The sequence below is a fragment of the Helianthus annuus genome, chromosome 4 (genome assembly GCF_002127325.2).
Source record: "Helianthus annuus cultivar XRQ/B chromosome 4, HanXRQr2.0-SUNRISE, whole genome shotgun sequence".
NCBI classification, from domain to species: domain Eukaryota; kingdom Viridiplantae; phylum Streptophyta; class Magnoliopsida; order Asterales; family Asteraceae; genus Helianthus; species Helianthus annuus.
In genome coordinates, this window is record NC_035436.2 from 70,593,461 (window position 1) to 70,605,870 (window position 12,410).

Genomic DNA, 12,410 nt, shown 5'->3' on the forward strand with positions numbered 1-12,410 from the left:
ACCCGTTTGACAATGAAGGGGTCGCATTTCGGTGTGGCGGGACAAAGTACTCAATCTCCATGGCACAGTTTGGAGCTATAATAGGACTATACAGTGAAGAGGAATCGGGAAATGAGGAAAACACCGGGGGATTAGGAGACTTGGATGAGACCGAACGTTAAGCCGCATGGGCCCAAATCGGTGAAGGAATCTACAACCCTAGCAGCACCAAGAGTACCAAACTGAGGGACCCGCTATACCGATACATTCACAGGCTCCTCACCTACTCGCTAAACCAGCGCCACGACAGTAGTGGCGTTGTAGGGTTGAAAGATTTGGTTGTCCTTCATTGCATTCACAACCGGAAGCCTCTCGATGTTCCATATCTCCTGTTACGAAACATGCATCTCAATCGCCTTGCTCGCGCTCCAACACCTATCTTCTTTGGGGGATGGGTGTACCGTCTTTTCAAGCACTTCACCAACATTCCTAGGTCCTTTGAAAGAAGCCCATGGTCGGGACGAGTTGACTACCACATTTGTCGGGCCATGAACTTACTTTATGAGGCGGAAGACGGGACGGTGAGCTTTCAAAGAACACAAGGCTATGCATGGAACCCACAAGAGGCCCTAGTTCTTCATGCACCACCTCCCCAATACCAGTACCAACCCCATGGTGATCCGGGTCAATCCTCCTCACAAGGAGGCGGTTTTCCTAACTTTCAAAGCTTACATGATCTTTTGCAGGAAAACCTCATGTGTACCAGGAACACCTACAATCTCGCCAACAAAACATACCACCGGGTCGGAGCTATTGAGCGCAACATCACCGATATACAAGATGATATCGGTAGCATCCGGGAGTATATGGCGGGGCATGGGGGTGGAGGTGAGGATAGCGATGAAGACATGGAGTAGGAGGTTTGAAGGAACAAGGAGCGGGTTGATGGTGAGCCCACAGGTTTAAGTACCCCTTTTCTATCAAACAATTTATGGCCTGCGTGCCAAATGTTGAACAATTTACTTTCCTTGACTACTTTTTATTTCTGTTTTATTTTTCTTTTACTTTATGCTTGGAGACAATTAACTGTGGTAATGTAGGATATTTATGTTGCTTGGTGTAGTATTGAGTGATGAAACAGGTACAAGCAGAGGCTTAGAGTGCTAGACCTTAGCGCTCATAGGCCCAAAATGGAGAAACCGGGAGAAGAAACCTGTTTTTCAGGCTTACAGACTGTCCACACGGGGACGTGTCCAGCCGACACGCTCCCGTGTTCATCTCCCAGACCTGCTGTTTGGTTACTGACCTGCAATTATTTGCCAGACACGGGGCCGTGTCTAACCAACACGCCTCCGTGTTCACCTTCTGTAAGTTTTCGTTACTGGCAGTTCACCACGAGGTCGTGTCCAGCGGACACGGGGCCGTGTCTAGACTGCCAGTAACATAAATCTTTGCTTTTTAACACCACATTACACATCCAATCAACCTAAAAATTTATTTTTGGGACACATTGAGGACAATGTATAATTTAAGTATGGGGGGAAGCTAACACCTTGAAATTTTGCAAGTCCTAACAACAAGCCTTACACAAAACTCTATTGGAACCGCTAAACACCCCAAATTTTTTTTCAAAAACTTTCATTTTTTTTTACTTGTCTAAAGTTTAAGTTAGGAATCCTAAGATTAATAAGGTTATATTTTTACAAATTTTACAACCGAGAGCGTCGTGATAACAAGAACCAACATAAGAAAATTATGAAACAGCATAACAAGTCTAATTAAAATTTGATTATATATACTTGATCACATTAAAAACCCATTCCCACAAAAGTGAGTTTTGAGCCTTTATTGAGCATACAAATTTACATCCTTAGACTAAATGCTCATTTTTCGTTTCTTGTGTGAATAGCCGCTTGGTTCTTACAACTCTAGAACTTGCCACGACGATTCATTCCCGGTCCTTACCAACTTAAACCCAAGTAAGTAAATGATGGAGGCATTAGGACTAACCATTTTTCTTTCTACACCATTATTTTTCATTTTTATTACCACCTACCCAAAATCCCCCTAGTTAACCCCTTTGAGCCTAAAACTTTCGTTTCTTTACCCTAAACCTTTTTTACCCACCAAAAACCCTTTTTATTTTTACCCTTTATTTTAGTAACAAGCTCGGTTTTTTCGCAAGCTCGTTCTTTTGTGTGACATTAAAAAAAATGATGATGAAGTCAAAAACAAACAAAGCTATGCAAACAAAAGCTTGTTTGGAGAAATACTTCAAAATAAAAAGTCACTAAAAACAAAGTGTTTTACGAAAACCGACGCTTTTTATGCTTTTTGCCCTTTTACTAACCACTAACCCAACCACCCACCTTTAGCCCAAGCCTAACCCTTCACCCAAAATGTCCTCTTGATATTTACAAAGGTATAAAGTTAAAAAGGAGGAGAATTGATTGCTTGGCAAGCCTATGGTAGGCGTAAGTTCCATGCCGCTCTCGAGTGATTCACTAAAAAATACACCTTCGGCCGAGTGTTGAGTGATTTCTCCCGTGAGGTATGTAAACTTGTATATAAATGAAATTTTAAAAAGGCATGTTATGCCCAAATAACTAATTTATCTTATGAAACGTTCTAAATAAATCATAACGAATAGGATTGTAAATAAATAAAAATAAAACCCAAAAAGATCTTGGATTCCCGACACTCTATGACAAGCCAAAAACCTTCTCTTCTACCCATTCCATTTGGGAGTGTAAGCCACATTTAAAGAGTTTTTCTTGAGGACAAACAAAAGTTCAAGTGTGGGGGTATTTGATGTGTGTAAAATGCAACATATAAATTACATCAAATGAGGCATAAAACTAACCCTTTTTAAGTACTAATGTTGGAAAAAGAGTGTTTTTGTCTTCCTTTTGTATTTTCAGGATTAAATGAGCTCAAATTCACAAAAGAAGCAAAAAGACAGCTAATTCTAACATAAATACAAGAAAAGAAACAAAAGTAGACTGCCCGAACCCTCAACGGCATCCTCCCAAGCAAAGAAGAGAAAACAGAAGACTAAACATGCCCCGTGCTCAGCCAGCACGGGGCCGTGCCCAAGAAGCAGCAGAAAGACAAACCTGTAGAAGCTTCTATTGCCCACCACGGGGCCGTGTCCAGTGAGCACGGGGGCATGGCGAAAGTACAGCAGGCGCATTAATTGTAATTGCGAATTACAATTAATGAAGAGAGAGAGTGTCAAACGGGCACGGGGCCGTGTCCAGCGGACACGGGGCCGTGCCCAGCCTTCTGTTCAGCCTATAAATAGGAGTGCTTGGTTTCATTCCAACTCATCCCATGGCACACCACCTCTCTCACACTTCATCCACCACCCACCACCACCATAACACCATCATCCATTGTCCATCGTATAGTGTGTGAGTCGTCTTGGGATCCAAGATTGATCGTAAGAGTTCTTGACAATCAAGGCCATGTTTGCCTAAGTCTCTTACATCACTTGGTGAAGACAAGTGTTTAGTATAATACTTTTTATTTTTAATCTTTTGCACTTTTTATTTGGTTTTGTATTAATGACTTTAATAACTAGTTGCTTATGTTGAAGGTGATCTTTCCTTATAGTTTGTCCGTGGTGTCTTGGCATTATTTTACTGTCTATATAAAATAAAAGATTTTCACCATTCATATCTCCACGGTCTATATGGAGGTATGTTGGCTACCTGGTCGGGGGTTAAGGGAACGGTTTGGTAAGGGTCTTGCCCTTGTTCAGCGTTTAGAGGTCCTGCAAGGGACCTGGGTCAAATTTAGTAGGATCTCCTTCAATGCCCATAGGTATTGGATGGCGGGGATCCAAACTCTTTGACCCCCTCATAAGTTAACTACTATTAATACTATAACCCGGCTATTTAGGACTGTATCCCTGCTGACTCAGACTACTTAGCCGAGGGTAACGTCACCGCCAAAAGCGGGGCCTACCACAATTTGCATTAATAACTTAATTCATTATCTTCCAATAATCCAACCCTTTAGGATTGTATCCTTGCTGACTCAAACTACTGGGTTGAGGGTAACGTCGCCTTCAAAAGAGGAGCCTACTACAATAACTAAGATAATCTCTTAAACAAGTGCAAAAGTGCGAAAATAATCAAAGGTTATACTAATACACGAGTCGGATCCAAGTGATTCATCTTGTCTATCTATTTTTATTTTATTTTTCAGCATTTAGTTAGTTTTTATTTTCCTAGTTTAAAAACCTTTTTTCTAACCTTTTGATTTGATTAGACGTTGAGGATAAACCGGTACTAAAAGCTCTTGTGTCCTTGGACGACCTCGGTATCTTACCAACACTATACTACGTCCACGATGGGTGCACTTGCCCATATGTGTGTTTAGTGTTAGTAAATATCGTGTTTTATAAATTTAAAACTTGGCTAAAAGTGTAAAAGGGCTTAAATTATACATTAAAAATATATAACACCTCGCACACATCAAATGCTGGTCAGTTAGATAAAGTTGTTGCTACTTTAATAGATACTTCACGCACGGTTAGTCACCGGGTGGTTATTTGGAGTGTGCGCAGCATGCTACAGAGATGCTTGGACAAGAATTTGACACTAGCCACTGCTCTGTGACTGATCAAGCTGAGGATGAGCTAACTCGCGCTGAACATGGTTATGACCACTTGTCCATACCTGTGATGGATTTGGTTACTGAAGCGCTGAAGCATGATGACTGGTGTCAACGGTTAAAGACCATCCTTGATCCACCACAGATGGTTGAAGTATCCGATGAGGAAGAATTGGCAGGCGACGATGGAGAAGGTGATGATGACGGCGGAAATGGTGATCAACCTGAATAGGAGTTGAAATCTTTGTGCCTTGTAATTTTTGTTTAGTTTTCTAAATGTATCGTGTCGCGTGGTCGCGCTTCACTTGGATCGAATAGATGCTAGGCTTTATGTAACCGTTGCCCGTTTGCGCTTATTTGAATGTGATGTTTATGTTCATGTTTATTCTGTCCTGTTACAATTATTGCACTGTTGTTAGAAACTTTGGTTAACTTAGCGCGAATAAATGTAAGTGTAGCTCTTGTGCGAGAGTAACTGCTCGGTCTCGCGCTATGTTCGCGGAGGACCTTATAGGCATAAATTCAAGAGCTGGTAAGTCACTGAAGTGTTTTCGTGCTGATCAAAAGTTTAACATGCATTTGTAACTCAAGAAGCAATATGGTAGTAAGAAAACATGTCGTATGTTTTCATTAATTGGGAAACAGGCGCTTAGGCCAATCATACATTGTGGATAAATAACATATAGGGCGTTTAGCCAACGTAGGAAATCAGGTAGGTGCGTGGCCCACATGAGAGAAATGGCGCATGGCCTAAAGTAGTTACATATAGCACTTGCGCAGTTGTTGCGCGTTCCACGTGCGCGGGATGATGTGGCCATCCAATGTTCGCAATTTGTATGCCCCCTTTCCTAGCACTTATTGGACCAAGTATGGGCCTTCCCATTTGGGTGCTAGTTTTCCTGGGCGTTCGGCGTTCGAAGCTTCGTTGTCTCGGAAAACGTATTCTCCTGGAGTGAAGGTACAAATGCGGACTCTCTTATTGTAGTACCTTTCCAGTTGTGTCTTGTATTTCGCTTCCTTAATACGCGCAATCTCGCGTCTTTCTTCCAAGAGGTCCAGATCGAGACGGCGCTCTGCTTCATTATCAACCGTGTTGACTGCTGTCAACGCGGTGAGGGGAATCCAACTTCCGCCGGGATAACTGCTTCCGAGACGCATTCTAGGCTGAAAGGAGTTTCGCCAGTGCTTGTCTTCGGCATGGTTCGATGAGCCCATAGGATGCTTGGGAGCTCATCTACCCAGCCTCTTCGCTTTGTGCCCAGTCGGGCTTTTATCCCCTCTACAATACTTTTGTTGACGCTTTCCACTTGACCGTTGCCCTGAGGATGGGCTACGGACGAGAAGGTATGCTCGATCTTCATTTCCTTCATCAAATTTTGAAGATCCTCAGAAGCAAAATTGGTACCGTCGTTTGTGACGATTTTGAGTGGAAGACCAAATCTGCAAATGATGTGCTCCCAGATAAACTTGCACACCATCATTGCAGTGGTTGATGCGAGGGCTTTGGCCTCCACCCACTTGGTGAAATAGTCAACAGCCACGATTATAAACTTTACGGCTCCCGGGGCGTCTAGGAAAGGTCCCACCATATCAATCCCCCACTGTTGGAAAGGCCAAGCAGTGGACACTGGGATAAGATCATTTTTGGGGCGTAGGGTCTTTGGAGAATGCCGCTGACAAGAGTCGCATTTGCGCAGCTCCTTCAGGGCGTCGACATGCATCCCTGGCCAATAATATCCAGCGTTCATGATCTTTGCAACAACCATGCGTGGTCCTGCATGGATACCACAGATCCCTTCATGGATTTCTCTGATTAAGTAGGTCGCATCTTGGGGGTCCACACAGCGCAATAAGGGCCCTAAGAAGGACTTTCGGTATAGAATACCATCATTCATCTCATAATGCAGGGCCTTGTTTTGAATTTTCCTTGCCTCTGCTTTGTTCTCCGGGAGTATCCCTTCCTGCAGATACTAGATTATAGGGGTCATCCAGGATGGTAGCCCTATTTCGATCACATTTACCTGGCGTAGCAGGACCGATGGGTTTTTGAGTACTTCAATCCTTATATCCTTCGCGAGATGTTGGAAAGAAGTTGAAGCGAGCTTGCTTAAGGCGTCTGCCTGCTTGTTCTCGGAATGATTGATGTGTACTACTCTGTATGACTTGAATTTCTGAAGCAGCTCTTTTGCTTGATCCAAATATAAGGCCATAACGTCACCTTTCGCATCATAGATCCCGTTGACTTGACTGGCGATCAAAAGTGAATCAACGTGCGCTTGCAGATGTAACACCCCAAAACCCGAATGCTTATAATTGTCGTATGTTCCTATATGACATATCATGAAATAAATGACTAGGTTATTTAACCTAGTAAATTGTATGATAAAAACTATTTAAAAGATGAAAGTTGTGCCAATTATGTTTTAATGGCAAACATGGAGGGGTTAAATGGTATATAATGAAAGTTGGGTTACTAAATAACAAAACACACACACAAACACACACTTTGCGTGTGTTCTTGATCGAGCAGGAGACTCCCATGGAGTCAAGAACCCTAACTTCATCATTTTCATCAAATTGGAAGGCTAAATGATGCTTAAACTCATAACCGAGCATGGATTAATGATCACCAACACTAGGGGATCATAAGGTATGTCTTAAATCTAAGATTTGTGATCATGGGTGAAGTGGGTTATGCTCTAATCCGTGAGATAATATGAAATTGATCATGTATAAGGGTTAGAAACATCATATAGAACATGGGTTATGTAAGGTTTGTGTTAATTTGAAGTTTAGATGTGAAACCCGTTTGTTATGGTGAAGATGATGACATGGATAAATCATCTATGTCTAAATTCTTGCTTAAAATTGATGTATTTTGATTTGTAAGATGGATTCTTATGAGGGGAATTGAAAGAAATGTGATACTAGTATGTTTGATGTTTATGCATGTATGATTCATGTTGATTAGAAGGAAGAAATTGATGAATTATGTATGAACTTGGAGGATCATGCATAAATTAGTTGTACATTGTGCATAGCTAGTGGTACGCACACCAAGTGTTTGATGAAATGCCTAGGTGAGCTTAATAGAAGAAATTGTATGTAAGTAAAAGATGAATATATGTGGGATGTGAAAATGATGTATTTGATAGTAAACTAACATGAGAAGTGTGTTTGGATATTGTTCATGTGGATATTATGTTGAAATGATGTTGGGTTAGCTTAGTATGGGCTAAAGCGTTAGTTGTGAAAATATGAGAATGCTAGCGTGGGTGGAATGGATTATGTATGTATATGTGTATATGTATACAAGTAAGTGATCATGTAGTTGTAGATGTCATACAATATGAGGTTATGTCGTAAGTTATATGTTAAACCGTTGACTTCTGGAAGTCAATTATGCGTCTACACATAAGAAGCATGACTTGAATTGTTGTCGTACAGGTAGGTTCATAGGAAGTCGTATGGTACGTGTTATGTTAATACGCATTATTTGAGATGACATGATGAATTACGTTAATTTGAAAGGATATGAAATTGATTATATGTCTCATGCTTGTTAGTTGTGACTAAAGGAAGTCAAATGTGAAATATGCGGTTGATATGATCATTAGCATGTACAATGATGTATGCTAATGAAAATGTAATTTGGTGACATGAAAGTATAGGAGTCATGTCAAGACGGACTCAAGCATGAAAGGCTAACGGGTCAAGAGGAGGCAAGGAATCGGATACGAACCCGGATGCACAAGGTAAGTGATTTCCGTAATCACTTCGTAGTACAAGTAAGTAATTGTCACACCCTGTCTTTTGCGGAAGCGTATGATGTGTGACTAGCTTGTTATCATTGCATTCGATCATAATAAACAACTACATGATTTAAAACGATGTTCATCCATTCGGAAAATTTTGAGGATCACAAACACTTGTCATTTAAGTTTTAAAACACAACCTTCATCTAGGTTACAATTCAACAAAAGTGGATGACATCTAAACTTGTAGTCTACTTCTAGTTACAACACTTGCACCCAAGATCCATCCTGTCACCTGAAATACATGTAATTTTGGAAAACATCAACATAAAGTTGAGCGAGTTCATGCGTTTTGCATACCGAGTATGAAAACATGGTATGTATCTTGTATAAATAAAGTATTCTTGCAAAAATCAAGTTTTCTTGTGTACACCACGTACTAATTGAATGTTTGTACAAAGACATTTCGGCATGTGAGGACATATGGAGCATTAGTGTTGGCTCCTTTAAGGCATGTGAGGACTTATGGAGCATTAGTGTTGGCTCCTTTAGCTATGTCGATTACCCTCGACTGTGTCGATTAACCTCGACTGTGTCAATTTCCCTTGATTGTGTCGATTACCCTTGACTATGTCGATTAACCTCGACTGTGTCAATTTCCCTTGACTGTGTCGATTACCCTCGACTGTGTCGATTTACCTCGACTTTGTCGATTAACCTCGACTGTGTCGATTTCCCTCGACTGGGACACCGAAGCACTCAAGAAGTCACATAAGGACCATGAGTGGGGCTCGGCCGTACCCGTTAGATCTAACCCTCGTCCCTAATTAAGTTTTAATGGCATCTCAATATCTAGTCTATGCTCACATGATCTAGTATTTTCTAGGCATTTCTTAAAGCACATCATACTCGGTTCTCGTTCTCACCAAGTATGCTTCTCGTATTTTTGTATTCTCAAATCGTATTGCACTCGGTACTCGTTCTCACCAAGAGTGCTTCTTGAATTTTTTTACCACTTGTAAAAATTGTAATATTTGTAACATGTATTTCACCCCCGAGAGTTATAAAACCAAAAACAGTTAAAGAAAAGGGGGAGCATGAACTCACAACTTTGCGTTCCTGCGTCATAAACTTCACCGGAGTTGCTTATCTAGCGTCGTGACCTAAACGCGTTTTATTAACGTTAGTCACTAGACTTGTATCGCACAAGTGCAAGTCACTATCTTTTGTATTTGTGTTCTTGTGTTAAAAATATTTATATTTTTAACTATTTGTCTTATATCATTTTCTCAAAAATAAATATACGTATCTTGTATTTTGTACCCGAATTATGTATTTTGTCCAAGTAATATATTTTCATAAATATATCCTCTTGTATATGTCTAAGCATGTTGTACGTGTATTTTCATGTTTATACTCCTCATGAGTATTTAGTGTATCTTTACGTCTCAATACGCTAGCACGTATAACACATACTATATACACTTAGCACAAAAGTTGGTGATAAAATAATATATATTTTTCTCTCAAAAATATACATATTTATATCCACTTTTATTTTTGAAGAAATCCTCATTTCTTATCACCAAAAATTAGGGAAACCTTGGTAATACCTTTAAATACATTTTTAGGGAATAAGTTCTTCAAAAACTTATATTTTTCTAAGTGTCAAAATTTATAAAAATTTTGACAGAGTTTCCCCTAAAAATGGAGGTTTCCCATGTTTTCAAAACATGTGTTTATTTTCTTTTAAATCGTCAACAATCATCAACAACAATTATCAACAATAATCATCAACAACAATTATCAACAATAATCATCAACAACAATTATCAACAATAATCATCAACAACAATCACTAATTTTCCCCATTTCATGAACTTGCATATTTACAAAAATGTGTAGTAATTTACTAGCACATTTAGTAAGTCTTGTTGTCTTTAAAAATAAGTTTAATTTCTTAAAAAAAAAAAAAACTTTATTTTTAAAGAATATGAAGTTCCACAACTTCTAGTCGGTTTTTACGAAAATTATTTCTTTGTTAAAACTTTTGTTACGCTAGTGTTCGCACACTTGTTTGATCACAAAAAATCACTTTTGTTTGTGTAAGATCCGGATTAGAACATGTGATTTCTTTTGACGCTTGGTCTTTTGAAAATACCACTTGTGGACACATAGATCGGCTAGTTTTAGACACTATTTCATAAGTAAAAATACTTTTACACAAGTTCATGTTTCTTGTGTGGTAGAGTTTCACCTTTTAACCCTTGCACCATTTCAAACAAGCTTATGTCAAGATCCATGATCTTAACCAAACAGGGTTAAATGATGATCCGAGCTACCACAACGTAGATCGGGCCTAAATAATCACAAATTTCAATTACTACAACATTTACACAACTAGTGAGCTTTTAACCATCATTTTTCATGTTTTTAGTAGACTTTAATGCACCATTTTGTAAGATTTCGAGTTTTAATCATTACACATCACATTAACCACTTCAAAATAGCTCAAGAATGTGTTTTAAGCAACATACCACTAGCTCGAGGCTAGGGAAGTATCTAGACGCGAATGTGGTGGATAAAAGCTAGAGAAAGAGGTCCTTCGAGCTCCGAGTGCACCAAGCCTTCTTATGCGTGACACTTGACACTTGTATGATGTTGGAATGTGAAGAACAAAATCGAAAAATATGATGGATGATTAAGGGGTGTTCGGCCGAAAGTTTTTGAGGGAGAGGAGAGAGTAGTTTTGTGGTGTTGGGTGGTGAATTGTCTAGTGTGCCATCTCAAGGTATTTATAGACATTCCATATGGCATATTCCTAGCATATTCCTGGCATATTCCTGGAATATTCCTAGCATATTCCTGGCATATTCCTGGAATATTCCTAGCATATTCCTGGCATATTCCTGGCATATTCTTAGCATATTCCTAGCATATTCTTGGAATATTCCTAGCATATTCCTAGCATATTCCTGGAATATTCTTAGCATATTCCTAGCATATTCCTGGAATATTCCTAGGTTTTCTGCGTTGTCTGCGTTTTGCAGTGTAAGCACTGTGTCGCGTAGGAACACACGGTACGTGCTTAAACTTGAAAAATAACGTTTTTAAGCGTTTTAATTTATTTTTCAACACGAACCTGATTAAAATAAAATTTTAATCATAACAGAATATTTGTGGGATTAAATATTATCCGGGCGGCCATCAACGTTCGTTTCGCAGTTTTGTAGCAATTAGTTCTGCTCTTAAAGTGTGTTTCGGGTGCTTTTTAGTGCTTATTTTTGCTTTCATATAGCATATATATTAAACCCTTGTATGTACTCTTGGGTTTTAATGTATTCTTGTTATTGGACCTACACCTAGGCTCCAATTTTATTGTCTGACTGCTTTCTGTAGTTCCGTTGACACAGTGTGTCTTACCGGTGAGTTTACTAATATTTTTGACGCAACGCTCTCGTTTTTTGCATAAAGCAATATTTTGTAGTATAAAACGTACATGAATTCACTTGTATGGAATTCAGAAACTTATTTCTCTTGTAAACTAGATCATGTATGTTCATTAAGGCACAGATCACTGTTCATTTAGTGTACGGAATGTACGGAAAAGTGACGGTTGTCACAGTAATAAAGTGTTGTAATGAATTAAATATGATGTTTGAGGTCAAATATGTGTTAAAGTCTTTCGTCGTAAATGATGGGTTTAAGGTTGACCAAAATGCCCATGATGGGTATTTTGGGGTAAACGAACTTAAAAGTGGTTTAGAAGCAAGTTATTCGATTAGAGTAATGTTTTGGACAAGTATGGAAGTGGGGATGATGGTTTGGTCAGTCATAGACCAATTAATGCGCGAATACCCTTAACGGGTCAAATAGTTAGAAAATAGTTAAGTCGAATGTATGTAAGTTAAGGATTTCCGTAATCCGGAGGTAAGATTTTAAGTTCATATGATAGAATGTGAATTTACAAGCATGTAGGAAGAAACGGGAGGTCAAACGGGTAAACGGTTCAAAAGTTACGTGCGTTTTAGTGCGTACGGACGACGAAACGAACCT

General features: G+C 39.4%; 1 protein-coding gene across 1 annotated transcript; it reads right to left on the reverse strand.

Moving 5' to 3' along the window:
• Window positions 1-5,454: 5,454 nt before the first annotated feature.
• On the reverse strand, window positions 5,455-6,941 carry LOC110933479. Its single transcript, XM_022176698.1, has 3 exons — window positions 6,621-6,941; window positions 5,838-6,560; window positions 5,455-5,763 (listed from the first exon to the last, which is right to left on the reverse strand). Exons 1-3 carry the CDS (start codon window positions 6,939-6,941, stop codon window positions 5,455-5,457), a joined length of 1,353 nt encoding a protein of 450 aa, XP_022032390.1.
• Window positions 6,942-12,410: the final 5,469 nt, after the last annotated feature.

Excerpts from the sequence above, each read along its gene's own strand:
- LOC110933479 (XM_022176698.1), bottom strand. The coding sequence starts at position 6,941 with ATGATATGTCATATAGGAACATACGACAATTATAAGCATTCGGGTTTT. Across the intron at positions 6,561-6,620 it reads CATCGGTCCTGCTACGCCAG|GAAGGGATACTCCCGGAGAA; the intron begins GTAAATGTGATC and ends TAGTATCTGCAG. Across the intron at positions 5,764-5,837 it reads GCACAAAGCGAAGAGGCTGG|CCTAGAATGCGTCTCGGAAG; the intron begins GTAGATGAGCTC and ends AACTCCTTTCAG.